This window comes from Henckelia pumila, chromosome 2 (genome assembly GCF_033568475.1).
Source record: "Henckelia pumila isolate YLH828 chromosome 2, ASM3356847v2, whole genome shotgun sequence".
Lineage (NCBI taxonomy): Eukaryota > Viridiplantae > Streptophyta > Magnoliopsida > Lamiales > Gesneriaceae > Henckelia > Henckelia pumila.
Genome location: NC_133121.1, coordinates 5707647 through 5728899, shown reverse-complemented (window position 1 = coordinate 5728899; position 21253 = coordinate 5707647). Strand labels below are relative to the sequence as shown.

Genomic DNA, 21253 nt, shown 5'->3' with positions numbered 1-21253 from the left:
ATAGATTTATTTATTGAATATATATTATTTAAAATGACATAACTTAAGTGGTGTGAGGAACGAAGGGGCTAAAAGACAAACACGTCAAATCTGGAGAATGACTTAAGATGGATGTGATTACTTATCCGCTGTTCAACTCCCAACTACTTAACGTGATTAACATTAGCTTCAAGGCCCCAATTTTTCTTTGATACTAAAATATTACATCAATTTATTTTTTTAAAAAAAAACTAAAATAAACACTTATATCAACTATAAGAAGGACGTTCGAGTATAGAATAAAATTTTTGAATTACATCATTATTATAAAGTATAATTTTGAGAAAATGACAAATACTCGATCATATAAAATTAATATTAATGTTTGATAGTTTGTTCTATTATAGGTATTACGCATGGAAGATGTTTTTGAAAGATTGCATTTGAAGATGTAATCAAAATTTGCATTGAGGGACAATGATTATCTATATGAGGAGAACCGAGGAGAGGAGCCGAGACGTGGCATTTTGATTATTTTATTTTATAAGTTAAAAGATGTGAATTATATTGTTATAATTAGATATAATTTTTGGCATAGTAGCAAATGTATTTCAACTAATCTTAGTTTTTTTTTATAAATATGATTTTTTTTACCAAATATATATCATTTCATTAAAAAATTTGTTAAGTTAATTAATAGATGTCTCATCATATAAATATAAATATTTTAATGGTGCATGTGTGAGGTGTTTTAATGTTTAAAATGCAGTATATTCATGAGTCGAAATATAATTCAGTAATTATAGTAAATTTGGAATAATGAAACTCTACTAAAAAATTATTAAATTCATCTCTATGATATTTTTTATAATTTAATATTGTAGAGATTATCGTTTTTATTTATTTTTTACTTTGCAAAAAAATCTTTGGGACTAATAAAATTGGAATTATAATTATTACACGTCGGAATATAAAAAATAATTATTTTCTTGAGATTTTATTGAATATTATAATTTATACTTATTTCTATTTGAAAAAATAAAAATATTTTTATTTATCAAAAAGATACATATGTAGCCAGTATTTGTACTTACGTTATCGACCACTATTCACAAATTGTCTATTCTAGAATAAATAACATGTTTGTTCTGAATTCTTCATACATTTAATTTATCGGTTACGGTTATAAGTCTCCGCCGTTTTAAAATAAAAAAATGTTATATATACATACTAATTTACACATTGAATTATACGTTGCATTTTGAAACTACAAAATTATCGTTCATTTTATTTGAAAAAACACTTTCTAAAATACAATAAAGATAGTTATGTAATTGCAAGTACAATATGTAAATCAAACGTGTAATATTCTGTGTACAATGTACATATATGTAGTAGCACCCTTTTATCAGGTACATCTATGATCTATTACTCTTTGATCTTAACGACGATATTTAATAATTACTTTAAAATATATAGTCTATATTTATTTTTTAAGCAAACCTATTTTCATATCATCATATTCTTATATGTGTAATTGTATATATATATCAATAGAATATATGAGCTGAATTTTCATTTCTGGATGTTCCTAATATATAATCTAATTTATATATTTAGTATTTTTTTACTATTTTTTTACTATTATATCTTTATTAATTAAGTTTTGGAAATTTTGAAACTATTTTTAAAATGAATCATATAGGAATAATAATATAATTAAGAACATTGTTTGTATATTTTTGCTTCGGTTAGATTAGTGATTTAAAACCGTTAATATTATAAGAACATTGTTTGACCTTTCAAAAAAAAAAAACATTTTTGAATATTTTGGCTGGGTTATTAATGTTTATAGTGTTTAATAAATTTAAAATTTAAAAATATTGTGTTTGAAAATATTTTTTTTAAAAAAAATTGAAAATTATTTTTAAAAAATTGTTCTCCAAATATAATTTTTAAAAAACAATCTTCAAATATAATGTAAATAACAACTGCGTGCTTTTTTAAAAAAAAATAAAGAAATTATAGAAATCCAAACATATTATAACTTTATAACGACAAAAATGTTTCATAGAATAACATTTTCGAAACTCATATATTTCTGAAACAATTTTTAAAATATTTTATAAAAAATACTTTAATATAAGTTTTTTATAATATTTTCGCAACAATTTTTTTTCAATGATGTAGAAAAACAAACAAGCGATTTATATATTTGTGACAGAAGTAACTGAGCAGTACCACAGTGGTTAAGAATTGGCAAGTACAAAGCAAGCATCGTATTTCATATAAATGCACTTTCAGTACTACTATGTTAACTTCGTCGTTACAAAAGACAAAACATCCATCTGCTTTTAGTATTTTAGGTAAAATATAAAATTTAAAAAACAAAAACAAAAATAAAAATAAAAATAAAAATAAAAATAAAAATAAAAATAAAAATAAAAACAAAAACAAAAACAAAAACAAAAGCATAATAATAATTAATTAAAATTTTGTTGACTTATTTGTACGTCCATGAAACTTTTATTTCGCTTGTATCTTGCGTTCAATCCGAATCATGAAATAATACTACTATTTATGCATTAGTACTTTTAAATTGTAAATACATATCGATTTAAACCATCTCACGCCTACCATCTCATAGAATTAAGACCTACTCATTTATTTATCCGTCAGTTTAATTTAATAATGCGGTTTGGTTCTGTCTGTCCCAAAAAATATAAGAAATATTTCTAAGAATTATAGAATTTGTACTATAAGCGATAGGAACTTCATCCTAACATAATTTTAAATCTATCTTATATATACATCGTGTAATAAATTATTAATTCGTCAGTTAATCATTATTATTTAATTAATATATTAACGCACTCTCGAATCATTATATAGAAGTTGTATTTTATTTTTGAATGGGAAAATGTATTTCAGTCGTGTAAGAACATGTGTATATATTTTATTAATTCTGAATTTTGTCAAAATTTGAGTCACGAGCTCAATTGAACTACTAGTTGGGGGTCACGTGTGGACCAATGCCAGCTTTATGAAGTAAATGTAATTGAATCCATAAGGCAACTTGGCATGGCAATGTTTGCCTATAAATATCGTTAGTAGATTGATAATTAACTTTTTAATTGTTGGTTCATTTATAATTTTATTATTATTATTAGCGTCTTTTGCACACGATATGTGTATATGTATTTAAAAAAATTTATGTTAATTAATTTTCATCTTATTTTTAGAAATTACGTGATAAATGAATTAGATATTCAAAAATTTTAAAAGTGATAACTATCTAATTTAAAGTTCTTAAAATATAAACGAAAATAGCGAATGTCATTTTGGTAAATAAGATAAAATTTAATGGCTAAAATAATAGGAGACCATATAAAATGACTAATTTGTCTAATAATTTTGGTTTTGTTAAGAATTAAATTATGATATAATCTTAATTTTATCTCAAACTTCACCAATTAATTAAAATTTAGTTAATTAAAACTCTCTGCTATAATAATATAGTACGATAGTAAGATTATTAAGGTTTTTCCATTGTAGAAGTTCATAATTTTATCCCTTAATGATTTTTCTATCTTGAAAAAAATATATTATAAAAGATCATTTTTAAAAGTAATATTTGTCTTACGATATAAACGGATGGCTGAATCGCGAAACTTTGGGTTGATGTTCCAAGTTCAAATCTTACAAAAGTTTTCTCCTCTTGTGCATATATATATGTTTAGCTAATGTGTTTAATTTGTAAGTTAATACATTAATCCAGATTTAATCAATACACACCCGAGAAGATACATTAATCCAGATTTAATCAATTACACCCGAGAAGAACATGACTGCATTTTCTTGGTCGGAAAATAATAATAATAATTTCATACCTTTAAAGCGCCTCCAACTAGATTTCATTCCTAGGGATGGTGCTTGCTATAATAATAATTATAATAATAATAAAAAAAATAATAATAATGTGATGATGATGAGGATGACAAGTTTTCTTATTTAATTTGAATTTTAAAACATGCATAAATATAATAATGCTAACTTTTTTACATTAATATAAACAACGACAACAAATTCAGTTTTAATTTTTATGGTTGATTTATTCACACGGTTTAATTTACTAGTAAAAGTCACATGCAATGCACATGGGAACATTTTTTGTTTTCGATAAACGTTGTTAAATAAATTAAATGAGATAAGAAGATATTAACACACAGTTAAAAAATGATTTTCATGGTAATAATATATACTTTTGAAAAAAAAAATATTACATGTCTTAGTAATGCAATCAATATAATCTTCAACATTGCAATTAATAAAAATATTTGCAATATTTTCGAACAATGTAACACTTGCAGTTTCAATATTTGTATTTATTTACGGTTATGATTATTTTACATCCATATTAACAGTTTATAATAAAACATTATCAACAATTCATGTATACTTATAAATATAAGTATTACGTTTATTGTAGTTTTACATTAACACAATTAGAGCCGTCAATTTGAGTTAGGCCCACCTTTTGTTGGGTTGAAAAAATTTCAACCCAACAAAAGGTGGGCCTAGATGGGCCAACCCGCCAAGGCCCGTGACCCGTGCGGGTTGGCCCGCGGGCCTGAAAAATTAATAATTTATTTTTATTTTTATTGTGATATATGTATTTTTTAATAAAAGTTGTGAATTTTTTTGTATTAATTACTTTATATAAAATTTACACACATGAAATCAATAACTAAAATTTTTATTAATATGTTTCTATTAATATTTATTTATAAAATGATATTTATAATTAATTATAATATTTTTTATTTATTTTTATTTATCGTGAGTCAACCCGCGGGCCATCCCGACTAACCGACAACCCACCTTGGGTTGGGTTGGGTTGAAGATTTCCAGCCCGTCGGGATAGTGGGTCGGCCCGCCATCGACCCGCCAAAAGGTGGATTTTTGGTGGGCCGACCCGGCCCGTCATGGGTTGACCCGTTTGACAGCTCTAAACACAATATTGATATTGAAACTTATGCAACTATTATAGCTCGATCGAGTTTTTTATTTTTTATTAATCTTGAAAAATTATGGCATATTTCGTACCATGAATTCGTTTTATTTCCTATCACATGGATATATGATTTATTCTTTATTTGTTAATAAGTGAGGTATGTTAATCAAATTATATTAAATATGATTTTGTAATTTTCTATGTTATATGTTGATCACTATTAATTTATGGAAAAAAAATTGGTATAGATAATTCATTCTAAACCTTAATTTGAATTATTGCGTCAAATATTTTTTATATTTTATATTTGAGATTTTTTCTTCTTTAACGATTTTTCATATCATGTGTTTTTTTATTCTCCATGAAAGAATCATTATTATCATCATCTTTAATAACAATTCTTGTGACACTATCTTCATCAATCATTTGCTTTTTCTATCGTTATTATTTAATCAGACGGTCTATTTTTTATGCTAAAATTATTTACTTGAAAAAAATAACAATAATTTCATCATTCTCATCTGCATTATAGTATGTTATAGTCTTCCATTACTTGTATGTCATTATCGTTAACGATCAATATATTTGTTGGACATCCTCTTTTCTTTTTGATTTCCCGTTTTTTGAAATCTACTGATCTCTTTTTGCTTACAATACTCTCATTAATGAAATTTTTATTGAATTTTGAATGTATTTAATTATAAATATTAACATTTCATATTTGATCTCAATCGTTTTGTTGCATATTTTTCTTTATTTATTCATCTGATTGAAAATTTACATCAATGTAATTTTTACAAGATCTTTAATTTAATGTGAGACGTGTCATCCATAATTTTTTTAGACTTATTTTTTTGATTTATTAACTAACCCGTAGTAAAAATATTCATTCGTTAATTGTAACATTATCTCATAAAATAATTGTTATAGTTTTTAGATTTTTTGAGGAGGAAAAATAATTAATTTTTTAAATTTCAACTTTTATATATATGATATTTGTGTGTTGATTTGTTCTTTATTTATTATTTTGGATTAAAACTTGACTCCACATGAATTGATTTATTTCAACACCGATGTGTAATTTAATTTTTTTATATATATATATATATATAACGTTTAAAAATATGATATTTTGTTATATTTATGAACTCAAGATATAATTATTTAGTTCAATAGGTTCTTACGCAAATTAAAATACATAAGATTTTTTGTTGAAAAAATATGTCATTCCATCTACAAACAAATAAAAACTAAATTATTTTGGTGTTTCAATATTTTAGGAAACTGGATAAGTATTTAATTTAATTAAATTTTTTTTTGGAAAAATATGTTCATTTTATCTACAAGAAAATAAAAACTAAAGTATTTTGATATTTCAATCTTTTTGAAAACTAAAATCTTATCTAATATGCACGCATTGTCAATTTTGACCTTATCATAATAATTGATTTTACAAAAGTATACTCATAGAATATATCAAGTGTGTATTAACCAATGATAAAATTAAAAATACACAATAAAAAAACTTTGACCTTGGTTCACACTTTTATAATTGATAATTGATGATTGATGATGATGTTGATGATGATATAGATAAGTAATATAATATATTACTTTTATGTACTAGCCAATATTTAACTTTTACATTTATATCTTTATATGTATTTATTTTTACATAAATTTGTGTAGAGTAAAAAAACAAAGTTGTAGATTTACAATTGTAAAACTTTATTCTTTTATTCACACTTTTAGATAGGTAATAGATAGATATATTATGATAATTTATTATTATAAGTAACTTAATTTATTATATTATCCAAACAAATTAAATTATTGGTTAAATCATTAAAATAAAAACCATAAAATATAATACTGAAATCACATTAAAATTTGATGAAATAAAAAAAATGAAGTAACAGATTCTCCTTTTAAGTAGTTCAAAACATGGATTTTGGAAATAAGTTACTTCGACACAATTTATGCTTTAAAATTTTTGCCCATTTAATTTGGCAGGCATATGCTAGAAGATTAATACAAGTTTACTTTGTGGGGGAAAAATTGGTACTCCCCACGCTACAGCCTCATAAAATCCCCAAATTTTCTTTTTGGCATTTAGATTTTAAGCAATTGAATTAAAAAAAAAATTTTAATGGCTATAGATAATATGCTCAACCACTTCATTCTGCAAAGTCACTAAGCAATTACTGAGTCAGGATCTCATGCTGCATACATAAGCTGCGAGCACACTTTGATCCAGTTGTTTGAACGAATCAATAAATATCAATTGCAACGGAATTTAAGAAAATAAGACGAATTTTATCGAAAAAGTCAAATAAAGAAGCAATGAGTGTGTGTGTAAGTGTGTGAACGTTTGCATGATACACACACTTACACACACACACACATACATACGTGTGTATGATAAGCTGGTCTAAAACGGTAGGTTAGATCCTATCCCATGCGTATTACCCCATGAGATAGATGACAATCACTGATTGATTCAAATTATGTGGGTTTCATTGAATTATATGAGACCCACATGATTTGAACAAATAAAATACATACACCTGTCCCATGGGGTAATACCCATGGGATAGGTTGAAATTTTTCGTCTAAAATCTAATACTAAAATACACCACCGGGTTTTATACAATTATACCAGCTCAGCTACACGCTAACCTGAAGGGTAACAAAACTATGGTAGATGAGATTCTAGCATATGAGTAATACCCAAATCATGCATCCAACGGTTCGTATTTTTATACATAGGCGTAATTAATTATATATTGTTGACGTGACAAATCATGAAACATTAGATCTATCATTGGGGTATTACCCATATGCTAGGTTGAAATCTACCCAAAACTATATACACAAGGACTTGAGGTTTCAATTAAGTAATGCCACCATTCTATAAATATGGTACAAGCCTTAACCAAAATCAAATAGCACATACTACATTGTTTCGACTCAAATTAAATGGTCATACAAAAAAGGGACAATTCTCTTTCATTTTTTCCCCCTCTGAATGCATCTCAAAATATTTGTTGTCTGGGAAAATTATGGTCTTCAAAGAGAGTTTTAAAGACTCTTCTTTTTGGTAGTAGAAAGCTTGGTTAGCGTCCATTGCCTTGAGTTTGAATATATAAATATCAGAAGGAACTGGGAGCAACACAAAAGCATGATTATGGCTTCGAATAGGAAAGGGTATTTTTGGGGTGGAGTTATGGTAAGATAAATTATATGAAGAACAAGTGAGAATGCAAAGACAAGTGATTTTATATTGGGGAAAAACGAATCCATCTCTTTCGGATCTTTCCTTGCACCGGGAGTGTGGTAAAAAAGGATAAAGAGACCATATAGTGCGGCATATGGAAGAACTAATTTGTCGCGTTTCAATAGAGGGAACATGGAAAGTAAGGCATAGTATACCGACCACCGGAAAATAAAAGGTTCTTCCAAGGCCAAGAAACTTGCTGGCAGAAGCGGAAGCAGGATGGATTTCTCATGCACTGAAAATTAAGTAACAGTTGTAGATTTCATGTTAACACGATAAAAAATTGGTAAAAGAGATCTACTGAGAACAAGAGGATGCTTTACATACCTTGGTATGAGAATAGATAGAATGAGAGAGAACTGTTGAGTAGTCCATGCAGAAAACTTTGTTTGGTAGGTGTTCGTATGAGTTGAATCATCGATGGTAGACATGCAGATATAGTTGAGGCGAGAGTAAGAAGTTTCAGTGACTGTGTGGGGAACAATTTCTTCCATTTTACGACAACTGAAGTGGTGCACCAAAAATTTGCCACATAATCCTCGTATATGCCTCTCTCGAAAGGTGCTAATCGAGAAAGAACCTGATCAAAGCATCGAAGTGGAAATAAGAGTTACCACATACCAAAAAAGGCTTCTAACGAGTCTCAGAAAAATGCAACATTTGTTGTGAGAAGGAAAAGCATGGTACTATAGATTTATAACAGTAGAAGTGATCACACTGAAAGTTAATATCCAGTACCCTCCATCCATCATGACCATAACAGGCGCTATTACAAATAATGTGGAGTAAATACCCAAACCTTGTCACATCCAATGCCTTTTTTACTGCTTATTGTCCATCTTGGGCCATGAGAGGAAAGATGAGTCCAAATTCTTTCACCAAAACTGAACATTGATAGGATAAATAAATGCCCTCACTGCTACCTCATATGTCTAACAGAGCTATCCTTACAGGTTAAACATTAATCCAACACAGATATCTCCACTTCTGACCAATTTCAACATGATAAGACACTTGACATAGCTTAAGATGCCAAACCTACTAGGGGCTCCTGGACAGCATAATAAGTGAAAAAGAAGAACGAATGATGACGATGTGTGGCCACAAGGTTCACGAGATCACCAGACTTAGCCTTCAATCTCTAAATTGTTCATAGAAAGGAAAAAAGTTGGAGAAGTTTACGTTTTAGAAAATAATAATCCATAATATATACAGTAATATGATACAATAAAAGATATCCCGTCAATTTGAAAAAGTATAATAGCTATAATCTGTTCTTGGAAGTTAATGACTCCGTGAATTACGCACTCCCAGAAGATGGAATCAGGATCAGAAATGGATTTTTCAGAGTGACCAAAGTGTTGAATCACTTACTTTAAAGTACTAGACGAAAAGGAATGTCATACATTACAGGCAAAGAGCACTAATGCAAAAAAGCCAACAAATATGTCTAAGGTGAGAATTAATACTGGTGCGATAGAGCAAAAATGATGTCAAAGCAAAAACGTTCTAGATAAATAAAATTAATCATGAAAACGATGGGAATAGAATATCCACATCAAAGAAATGGGAAAAGTAACGCCAGATGAATGAGAAAATGACAGGCTTGAATATACAGTAAGGGTCGTGAAAAAAGAAAGAAGCCAGTAATTTTAGAACCATGGTTTCTTAATTCTTACCTCCAAAGATGCTTTCACAGAATAAAGATATGGCCACCAAACTACAGCAAAGGTTCCCAATACCACCAAACCTAGTTTTGAAACCTGAAGAATAGGATTCTGACGTCTGATACACTTGCCCAAGAGATAGCCAAAAAAGGCAGGGGCATAATATGCACTCATCTGCACAAGTGAACAAATGAAGAACATAAACATTAATCTTTTACTTAGGTTAGCAAGAAATATAGCATATGAAACTTTCTTTCAAAGGAGATGGATGTATCTATATTGAGATCATTGAAAGTCCTGCTGAAGATCAAATTCAGCAATTTGTGCTTGGTAAACTTATTAAGGCATATCCATACTTAAACACCAAAATTTGTTCGAACATCACACCACTCGTATAACCCCGCATAGTAATTTTGGCAGTTTTATGTGAGTCAATTACTCAATGGTTCCCTAGCTAGGAATTATCATCATGATAGTGCCTTGGAATCTTAGAGCAAATGTCAAAAGCATATCTAGCATGGAAACAATTATGATCTCTGTGATAAATTTCATTTTCAAAGAAAATACAAATGATTCAAATCCCATCGCAACATTAATTATTGCACATCGAAATCTGATCTCATACAACGATACTATCTGTTAGTTCACTCACTGATATAGTTTCAAAATGAAACCAAAAAACATCGATATTTATTCATTCCAACACAGTTAAAAGGTTACCTGTTTGTGATTCAGAGCAAGGCTAAACAGTACAGAGCCAACAAGGTCTCTATCTGATAAAATCGCCGCAACAGCTGCGGTTGTTAACCCCAAACTGATACAGTTGTACTGATCATGCGGGCAATAGAAATTAGTAAAGAAGATAATATTAAACTGAAACCATTGGAAAGAACCAGGACACACAGCACAACCAAAATGCACTGAATACCTGAAAATGACCATGATCAATCAAAACGAGACATGGATTCAACAAAATCATTGCAGTGTGCCACACCATGCTGCTTTTTTCCTTAACAGATTTCTCTCTGTTATACACCTTTGCAAAATAAAGCACTGCAGGAAAGAATATCATCAGATCAGACATCAAAACAGTCCACCTCATCAACAGCTTCCTACATAAAACATCACAAAAAATGAGAAGCAATTAGGTACAAGAATTGCTTCAACTCACCAATGAACAGAAATAATGACCACAAGTTCCGATTTAACTACTGTAATTTTTACACAAATTCATGCCACTGATCATATGTCTTTCGTGGCAGCTCGGACACGAACTGTGTTCGGAGGGCAAAAGGTACCAAAAACGGGAAGTAAAATTCATTTAACTGGCATATATGAGCTCAAATTAAATTAATGTTTTCACATATGGTGAAAAATAAATGATCTTTACAAAGTTCAACACTTGTCAGACAATTGTGATAAGCGAATGTTGTGGTTTGAGAAAACAGGACAAGAATAATTAACTCGGCATACTATAGCAACAGATATCACATCCCCGAACACCGAAACCTCATATCCAAATAATTTGTTGCATTAAAATCAACAGTCGTCATACCCAATGTAGGACTCGTATCCACGAGAAGTAAACAGCGAAACCGATACAGGATCGAAGAATTTCAAGAAGATTCCGTGGAAATAACTCTGGTACGCAGTGAGAGGGGGATAGTCAAGGCCCCAATAGCTTAGATCATTCGCGGTGCTGTTGCGATACCACTCCTTAACAGGAAGATTGAGTGTAATCTCCATCCAATGTCGCTGGGCCTCGTAGTCCCCGAACATAGGCGGCGTGGCTGCGCCGGAGTATGGGTGGAGCCCCACCGCCAGGCGGATCAAAGCCGCGAATAGGCTGATGCAGATGAACCATGATTTGGTTTCCGTTGAGGCGATGAACGACCAGATGGTGGAATCTGGGTCGGGGCCCGGTTCGAGTTCGGGTACGGGTTTTATGGTGGGTGGGTTGTCGGAGCCTTTCTTCTTCCTCTTCTCCATTGTTGTGAAGTGAGATCTACTTGAAAACCGATGGATCCGGTTTACATTGGGTTTTTTTTAGTTGCTTTTATATTGAAGATTTTTAGTAGAGAAGTGGACTTGCGTCAGGTCCGAGAATGGTTGACCCAGTCTAGAATCAAAATTAAAAAAATACATATACATATATATAGAAATTATATCCTGCACATCCTTACTCTGCACACCTATGGGCGCCTGTCAACATGGCGCGCCCACAACCACAAAAATTTTCTATTTTTTTTTAAAAAAAACGACTGACCAATCATGAACCGCCACGTAAGCAGTGTCCATGTTATCCTGCATCCCTAGGGTGCAGGGTATCAAAATTATACATATATATATTTATATTAATCTAAAAAATAATAAATGTTCATGGATCAGGTCGAACCGAAAATTTATCATACAAAATTAATATTCGCTCCGTTCCAATAATATAGTTTATGTTTTTATTTTTGTTTGTCTCAAATATATAGTCATATACTCATATTAGTCATATATCATATTTAATAATATTTTTTTACACTCATTTATTAATATACCTCTATTAACTATACTTTGAAAATTGTGCAATCAATTTTTAATATATTAAATAGGGATAAAATAAGAAGTTTATATACAATTTGTTTTACCAATAATTTTTCTTAATCTATGTAAAAAAAAAAGTAGTACTATATAATCGAGACAGAAGAAGTATATAAAACAATCTCGTACAAAGAAATGCACATGGTATCTACTATGTGACTTTCTATGGTGTTTTATGAGACACGTGCTTTAATTCTAACTCCAGCAAGTAGTGTTGATTAGAGTGTAATTAGGGTTTTGAATTAACATTCACGAGTTCTAAATCTAAGATATTGTTTGGAAGTGCTTTTACCAATCATTTATCGTTTTTTTTTTTATATTTACAAAAATATGAAATTTTATAAAAAAAAAAGTTGATAAATGCTTCTTAAAAAATGTCTCAAACACTACTCAAGAGTAAATCAAAATCAAATTTTCAAATGTGTTTGTTTTAACTTCCCAATTTCCCCCCCCCCCCCGAGCGTGCTTTTCTTTTGTTATTAATGATCATTGTTCTACAATGCAGTATGTAAAATGTCACTGTGGCTTATACTGTTGTTTTAGTTTAAATATCTAATGTTTTTTTTGTTTATCCAATGTTTTTTAAATTATTTATTTGTATCGAATTCAAACTCAAATATCATGGCATACATTTTTTCGTCCAAAATTAATTGATGGATAAATATGTAAATAACCTTTTTAAAAAATTTACTATTTCAAAAAAATTTAAAAATATTATATACCATATAGGTAATCGATTGACGTAACAATACCCAAAGACATCGCTTTTCTAACAATTGAGACGGTAGAAAACCGTCTAACATCTATACGACACCTTTTAGAATACTTTTAGTGATCACATGCACGTAACTTGCATGCTTCAGTAGTGATTTTTTCGAATGACTTACGAGCACCACAAAATAAAATAGATAAGTATTTAATTTGCAAAAAAAAAAATTTGATTGTTTATATAATATAAGACAATTTCTCAAGCAGTTTTTATTTTATTTTATTTTTGATAAAATACGAAATCTAAAAGAAATAAGGACGATTAACGAATAAGGTTGAGATATTTTGGAATTTTATTGAGTTATAACCAAACACGAAAAAAAAAATGTATCCAATGTTCTCACCAAAAGAGAAACTAAAAGAAATGATAACCTATTCAAATAAATCTCATAATTATTTAATTTTTTTTACTTTTGTCTATATTTTGAGATTCATTGTATTCACAGATAATTTAATTTAATTCTCAAGTTTTGTTTTTCATCACATCCAAAAAGCACAGATTGTATCGCCACGCCGCATCATGATAATGTCGAAAAAGGGCTTTGACTGGTCAATGCCAGCATGTCGCCATCACTGGACTGTCCCCAAATAGCAAACTCCGCCGCGACCCACCACGTGTCGCCATATCATTGGCAGGCCGTTCCTCCCCTTCGATTATTTATTAATTATTCACGACTCGTGCCTCTGAATCTGCAAGGAAACTCCCTTTTCTCCAGCCAACCAAGATCCAAAGAGGTACGTTCCTCTTTCTTTTTTTTTTTTTTTTTTTTTTTTCCATTACACTGGATTTTGTGTGTATGTTGTGAGTTTCTCGTCGATTCTCTGTTTCGGATCTGAACTTTCTCTCCATTTTCTGTTTTCTGCTGATGCTTTTGCCGTATTCATATTGTTGTTATTATTGGTTTAGAGGAATTTGGCTGTGATTTGGATTTGTTTTCATTTTGTTGTGACTTTCTAAGAATGTTTTGATTTTATTTTGTTGGGTGATAATATGGAAAAGGGTGGTGTAGTCGGATTTTAAGGGTTTTTTTTTTTAAGAAATGGATCGCTGACGTAAGTATGAGGGTAAAGAGAGTATTTTTGGATTATATATCACTGCATCGTTAAATATTTGTGTAAATTGAGGCATTTTAAAATTAAATCATGGTTCTGTCTGTGCCTCCATGGGGATTTTTGTCCACGCTTTCGGAATTTGGGAATTAAATAGAAGTTTGGATTATTGTTTGTGTTTAAAAAATGTGATATGCACTGTTCTGGGGTTTGAGATGTGGATTAAACCTGGAATTTACAAATTCTTTAACTTTTTACTTGTATTTTATAACACAAGACAGCCTTGAACTTTTCTTTTTTATTTATTTATGATAATGTAATTCTTCCTGGAATTTGCGCAGATTTTGAATTCAATTTATCGCACAAAACATGTCTCCAGCTGATTCAACACGCGAGGAAAATGTGTACATGGCCAAGTTGGCCGAACAAGCTGAGCGGTATGAGGAAATGGTTGAGTTCATGGAGAAGGTTACAAAGACAGCAGGCACCGATGAGCTGACTGTGGAAGAAAGAAACCTCCTCTCTGTGGCATACAAGAACGTGATTGGTGCCAGGAGGGCTTCATGGAGGATAATCTCTTCCATTGAGCAGAAGGAAGAGAGTCGGGGAAATGAGGATCATGTGAATACCATTAAAGAATACCGGGGTAAGATTGAGGCGGAACTCAGCAAAATCTGTGATGGAATTTTGAACCTTCTCGAGACCCATCTCGTTCCTGCTGCCGGTTCTGCTGAATCCAAGGTGTTTTATTTAAAAATGAAGGGTGATTATCATCGGTATTTGGCTGAGTTCAAAACTGGGTCCGAGAGGAAAGAAGCTGCTGAGAGTACTCTGCTGGCCTACAAGTCTGCCCAGGCTAGTAGTTAATACGCTGATGGCTTTGTGCTTATGGAGTTTTTTTGTGGTGACACCTTTTGAGTTCTTTTTCCCTTTGTTGTACAGGATATTGCATTGGCTGAATTGGCTCCCACTCACCCAATTAGGCTCGGACTTGCACTTAACTTCTCTGTTTTCTATTATGAAATCCTTAATTCACCAGATCGCGCCTGCAACCTTGCTAAACAGGTAATCAAGATAGTTTCTGTTCCTTACCATACGTTTTCTTGCTTATAGAACATGACTAATCCTAATTCTCAGAATATAGTGGGAAAATACCGTCTACTATTGGAGATTCATCTAGGAAATGTTGCTTAAAAGGCATATCCATTGAAGACCAATTGCATGTCCATTTTGTTGTCCACTGATGAGCAATGTGATCCCCTTTTTCAGGCTTTCGATGAAGCTATTGCCGAACTAGATACATTGGGCGAGGAGTCATACAAGGACAGCACATTGATCATGCAACTTCTGCGAGACAATCTGACTCTTTGGACTTCTGATATCACGGTATCTCCCATATTTTTAAATATTGTGTGTTGCAAGTTTATAATTCATATAATGCTTTGCAATCTCTTCCTAGATACAGTGAATCCTCTATGGATTGTTAAACCACTTTATGCACCATATGTTCATGGATTGGGGATGTAAATCCATCCTTATTCATACCATTTGATACTCTTATATTATAAATTTTGTATACTGAATCCATGTTCACGAATCATTAGTTTATTTATTGGGTTTTAGGATGATGCTGGAGATGAGATCAAGGAAGCTTCGAAACGGGAATCTGGTGATGGTCAACAGTGAGGAGTTTGTTTCGTAGCTTTGCGCTGTTCATTTTCTTGTTCTAGCTTAGAATTCGTTATGTTGTAGCGAGACCAGATGGATATGGTTTGCGAAATATTGTTGGTTCTTATGGTTTGAATCTTGATCGGAAAATATGGATGGTGATTAATGTTTATGTCCATGAGATGTGATGTTGGAATGTTGCTTTTGTTTTGTTTGCCTCTTGTAAACCTGAGTTGGCTGTTGCATCACGTAACATGTGGAAATATAGACTTGTTAGAAGCACAAGGAATTCTGATATCTATAAGCTTCTCAAATATCCTAAGCACAGAGTGCAAGTGCTTCATTGAAGTAAAGCTGTTTGAATTATAAATTCATATATAATTCGATAGGTAATTAGTATAGTCAAGTACAGAGCTACACAATATTTTTATTAATTTTAACTGCAATATACCTATACACAGTATCTATACTTGCATTCAGTAGTAAAATCTTGGTTTTTTTTGTATCTTTACTCGATCAAATCGAGTGGAGGTTCGATGATGAAAAGCAGAGAACTCAGCAGCAACACGAAGATGGAGAAATATACGAGTGATTTGCAAGGATCTGCATACCGTCGAACGAGTGTCATCCCATCTTCTTGGCCAGTTTCTGTTGATGCATCCTTCACTTGCAAACTAGGACAAGTCACATAACCATATGCAACACCTGTAAACGCTGCTGCGAAATGTGCCCTGAAGACCAAATTAAACGACATCTTCATCAGTTATTATAGCTAATTTCCTGAACAAATTTTAGCCTCTATGAACTCCCCGCTCTACAAAAGCAATACTTCCAATAAAACATGAGGGAAAGAGCTATGCTCACCAATCATCAATTGGACCAAAACTGCTGACAACAAAGCTCAGAGCTGTAAAAACAATGGCTTTACGAAACATTCTTTCGGAAGAATCTCTTGCAACGAAATCTTTGTTTTGAACTTGATAAATAAGCCAAGCTCCGATCAAAGCAAACACTGGTCCCTGAACAAGAACAGTCACATTGGAGTTTGATGGAAAAAATTAGAGCAAATATGATGAACCCATTCTCCTTACCATCATGTTTTATTCATGGAAGCTACATTGAGGTTTAGGCTGATTTATTTGGGGGAATAATAGTAAGTGGAAGCAACAGCGATCAGTTAATCACCACTAGTTATGAAAATTGAAACAATTAAACAATGCAGTGAGCATGTAGCATACCGTCCCGCCAACAGTTGGAGATGGTGTGTGCAGAAAGCTGATCAGATTTCCAGAAATTCCTCCAAGAAGATAAATCAAGAGACAAGTGAATGAGCCATATTCTTGAGATACTTCGAGCCCGAAAGTGAAGAGAACCCAGCTACTTAGAGCTATATGAAAGATTCCAGAGTGCTGAAAGCAGCAAAATTATTAAATTCTAAACAAAATATGGAACCACTTATTGTCATGTAGATTTCTCAAGACCTCAGACTCGGCAAAACCAACCTAAACTTTTACACCGTTGGCTTCCAAAAAACAAAACATTCTAATGAGAGGACGTTTGGATTCTTGAAGGCTTCTATAAAAATAATTAGCCAAACGCAATTTTATTTTACTAATCATATGAAACAGAATGCTAAACTAATAACAGTATTGAAGCACGAACCAATCATCTATCTTGTACCAGAAACATTGGTGTCACTAGCCTCCACCATTCTCCATTTAGTATCAAGTCATTAATTTTTGCTCCATAAACTGAGGGGATAGAAAATAGCGCAAATTCAGAGTTTTTCACTGGAGTGGCTATCTCGAACAGAAGAACCGCGATATTTATAGAAGCCAATACACCTCTGCGACATAAGCAGAAGTCAAATGAGAATTCAGATGGCCTAGCCACAAAACAAACTCACATAATGAAGTAGGGAATACATACATAAAGTAGAAATCTGAGGCATATGCTGCTGAATATCTGTCACCCTTAGCATCATCAGTTTTCAATTCCATAAAACTTTTCAGTGATGGGTCCCTTCGAATTCCTTCAGCATTCTCAGCATCAGTGCTTAGTGATGCCTCTAAATTTTCCATTATGTTTTCGGGTTCTTCATCTGAGGGAAAGGCGTCGTCAAATAGATTAACATTTTCAGCCAACAGGGGCAGACTCGGGATTTTTGGGGAGATTGAAATATGAGTTTTTAGAAATTTTGATCATAAAATATTCTACTAAGGACGGTCTAATTTATTCTAAGAAAGCATCAAGCCATCAACATATTAATCATGCCATCCAAAACAGTAATACTTGAAGATTAAGTTTATTACCACTTTTGACTTTGGTGAGATAATTCTCAAGTGACTTGAGACCATTTCGAAATATGAGTTTATCACTTCTATCAACTGCTCCTGTCCTCTGGTTCTCAATTTTCAAAGAAAGATGCTTGGCAACATCATGAAGCTTTCCAAGATAAGAATTCAAAGACTTCAGATGTTTCTCAGTCGTGCCCGATGCCTTCACGATCATGCATAAATTTCGACTCTGCGGGTTTGGGGAAGCAGCGTGACGACTAAAGTCTTTGTGCTTTCCGATAAAAAAAGATGCTTCCAGAAAGGTCTGCTGTGGTATTGATCCAGATTCGAGCATTCTCATGTTTCCTTTTGTAGGCTGAATGATGGTATCGGAATTTGTGTTATCTTTCCTACCTAAACCATTATATATTTAATCAAAAGTCTCATATATTTGGTGAAAGAAATCAAACATGTACTAATAAGCCTTGTTCTCATCTGCAAGACTGCAACCTTTTGCAATCAAAGGAGTATTGACCGTGTGGAACAGTTTATGGCTGCTTGTAAATGCCATCGAGCATAACTGAATAAACAACAACAAGTAACATTAGTTCCTGTCAGCTAACATGCAGTATATCTGCTATGATTAAAAGCATCATAGCATAGTTTTTAAAATTAAAAACAAAAGGTTTTCCTCCATAATCATTATTCACTAAAGCAAGAAATCAACTCATCACACAAAATTATAACTACATCAAACAAATACTTGGTCGTGTCGTGTATCCCAAATCGGTTTCACAACAAAAACTAGAGTGACCAATAAGCTTAAAACACTCTCCCAACTAAAAAGGCAGGATTTTTGGTACTTGAATCAGAAGAGAATGCCATCGCTCGATGAGTCATATGTCTCATGTTAACATTACATGCTGAACAGAGTGCATATGCTAAAAACCATCTAGAACGACTAATGGGCGTGAGGATTCTACCAGAAGTCTACTCTGTGGGTTTAATACAGACTCTAGCTCTTATAGTTCTATTCCACTTCCCTACATATACGGTGGCATAAAAAGATTTCATTCAAACATTACACCGAACAGTTTATCGTCCCCACATACATTCTCCAAGTTCGGCTTCTAAACCATGCAAAAAATTGTTAAAAAAAAAAAAAAAAAAAAAAACAAACCCATGTCACATGGGCACGCAGGAGCGAATCCTTGTACCTTAATCTACCGACACTTGGCAGAACAAGTGCGTATTTTTCCGGAAGCGATTGGGAGAATGCGCTTCAATTAATGAAGTTTCCAATGCTATCGGAGCTGAGTTCGTTGATCACATTTAAAGTCCTGACCTGTACTTGAAAGTTGATGCTGGCCAGTAGTTATGCTGCGGAAGAGTCCAACAGAAAATTTGTACCTTATCCTCGTTGTCCCAATGATACGTCGCCACTTGTAGGTGTCAGAGATCGACCACAATTTCGGCCCCTTATCGTATATTTTTGGGTCCCATTACAAATATCTATCTCAAAATCAGTTTGGTGGAATTAAAATGGCAATTTTAAATAAATTTAAAATTTTTGTTTTTGTGTTTAATGGATAAAGTAAAATGTTATTTATGAATTGAATTTGATAATCAAAATAATATTAGTTTTATGTTAAAAGTATTCTTTATCACTTATCTTTTTAATATAAGCAATAACATATATATAAATATTCATATATTATTTATCCTGATATAGAACAAAATTTATTCTTAGAAAATACAGAAAATATTATATTGTTATTGTCTTATTGACTAATTTTCTTAATACTTAAAAAAAGTTCAATATGAGATTTTGACATAAATTAGAATTTTAATATTAATATAAGGTTATTACGAAATTATCTAACTTTTTATGTACACAAATATTATTTGATTTGATTTTACACAATTTTGTGTAGTTTATAAATTTTATTAATCATATTCACGATGAAAACAAATTTATGATATGTGAATTTGATTCGTCATACCCTATCAAATTATATATATATATATATATATATATATAAATTCATGGCTCATGTGTTTGATTTGTCCATTTTTGTATGATTGTACTTTTTAAATAATAATAATAATAATAATAATAATAATAATAATAATAATTTGTGGCTATGTGCTTAGAAACGTGGAGAAATAGGGTAAAAGGAATACGAAAGTGCTCATGCTTTTCATTCTTTGCAAAAGCGAAGAGCATAGGTAAATCTAGAGGTAGGTTTTCGGTATATTGTATCCAAAATATTGATATGAAAAAAATTCATATTGATATTGATATCAAAATTTTGAAATTTTGGTATGAAAAAAATCCATACTGATACCGTACAGATACAGAAAAAAAATTCGAATACCAAAAAAATGTCTATATATCGAAAAAATTTCGATACGATATCCCGAAAAGTCAATATTTTGGTTCGATATCCCAGCCCTGAATAAATCTTGTAACATAAAATCATAGATTGAATTAGTGACCATCTGTTTTGAAAAAAATAATTAGTGTGTTCATTGAATTAGTATTTTGGTTTATGTTTATGAGCTTCAAATGTTTTTTTTGTCGATTTTTCTTAATCGAAATATAATTTATAATTATTACATGTTTTTTTTTTGCCTCATGAAAATAGGATTATATCTCATATTTAATTTATTGTTTCTCTGCTTACCTCTATATCTATCTTGCACTATATTGTATATTTCATACACACTATATTATATATTTCATACACACGCATCGCGTGTCTAATGTAATAATAATTCACCCACTCACATAATTGGAAGGAAAAAAATTTTTAGTATGATACTCACTAAAATTTGATGAGTTGAGTCCAACTTAAGCCCAAAGCCCCAAGTCTTTATGCGAACCTGAAACCAAGCAAAGAGTGTTAGAGATGTCGGGAGAGTGTCCGACGTAGCCCCTCCGACGCTCAAGTCAGAGTCGAAA

At 31.4% G+C, this 21253-nt stretch overlaps 3 protein-coding genes across 3 annotated transcripts; 1 reads left to right on the top strand and 2 right to left on the bottom strand.

Moving 5' to 3' along the window:
* Positions 1–7863: 7863 nt before the first annotated feature.
* On the bottom strand, positions 7864–11989 carry LOC140882239 (probable dolichyl pyrophosphate Man9GlcNAc2 alpha-1,3-glucosyltransferase). The gene is made up of 6 exons (XM_073288106.1): positions 11493–11989; positions 10866–11049; positions 10658–10765; positions 9950–10111; positions 8598–8850; positions 7864–8505 (listed from the first exon to the last, which is right to left on the bottom strand). The coding sequence occupies exons 1-6, from the start codon at positions 11924–11926 to the stop codon at positions 8075–8077; spliced, it is 1572 nt and encodes a 523-aa protein (XP_073144207.1). The 5' UTR covers positions 11927–11989; the 3' UTR covers positions 7864–8074.
* Positions 11990–13906: 1917 nt separating this feature from the next.
* On the top strand, positions 13907–16190 carry LOC140877133 (14-3-3 protein 4). The gene is made up of 5 exons (XM_073280660.1): positions 13907–14029; positions 14686–15199; positions 15287–15409; positions 15614–15730; positions 15968–16190. The coding sequence occupies exons 2-5, from the start codon at positions 14714–14716 to the stop codon at positions 16028–16030; spliced, it is 789 nt and encodes a 262-aa protein (XP_073136761.1). The 5' UTR covers positions 13907–14029; positions 14686–14713; the 3' UTR covers positions 16031–16190.
* A 169-nt stretch (positions 16191–16359) lies between these two features.
* LOC140877132 (RHOMBOID-like protein 9, chloroplastic) lies at positions 16360–19620 on the bottom strand. Its single transcript, XM_073280659.1, has 8 exons — positions 19506–19620; positions 18799–18868; positions 18325–18702; positions 17942–18113; positions 17693–17858; positions 17251–17421; positions 16877–17031; positions 16360–16743 (listed from the first exon to the last, which is right to left on the bottom strand). Exons 2-8 carry the CDS (start codon positions 18857–18859, stop codon positions 16521–16523), a joined length of 1326 nt encoding a protein of 441 aa, XP_073136760.1. The 5' UTR covers positions 18860–18868; positions 19506–19620; the 3' UTR covers positions 16360–16520.
* Positions 19621–21253: the final 1633 nt, after the last annotated feature.

Coding starts and splice junctions, on each gene's coding strand:
- LOC140877133 (XM_073280660.1), top strand. CDS start 14,714: ATGTCTCCAGCTGATTCAACACGCGAGGAAAATGTGTACATGGCCAAG. Junction 15,200..15,286: donor TGGCCTACAAGTCTGCCCAG/GCTAGTAGTTAA, acceptor TTTGTTGTACAG/GATATTGCATTGGCTGAATT. Junction 15,410..15,613: donor CCTGCAACCTTGCTAAACAG/GTAATCAAGATA, acceptor CCCCTTTTTCAG/GCTTTCGATGAAGCTATTGC.
- LOC140882239 (XM_073288106.1), bottom strand. CDS start 11,926: ATGGAGAAGAGGAAGAAGAAAGGCTCCGACAACCCACCCACCATAAAA. Junction 8,851..9,949: donor CTGTGAAAGCATCTTTGGAG/GTAAGAATTAAG, acceptor TGCTTTGATCAG/GTTCTTTCTCGATTAGCACC. Junction 8,506..8,597: donor CTATCTATTCTCATACCAAG/GTATGTAAAGCA, acceptor CTTAATTTTCAG/TGCATGAGAAATCCATCCTG.
- LOC140877132 (XM_073280659.1), bottom strand. CDS start 18,859: ATGGCATTTACAAGCAGCCATAAACTGTTCCACACGGTCAATACTCCT. Junction 18,114..18,324: donor TCTCACCAAAGTCAAAAGTG/GTAATAAACTTA, acceptor CCTTTCCCTCAG/ATGAAGAACCCGAAAACATA. Junction 17,422..17,692: donor TAGTGACACCAATGTTTCTG/GTACAAGATAGA, acceptor TGCTGCTTTCAG/CACTCTGGAATCTTTCATAT.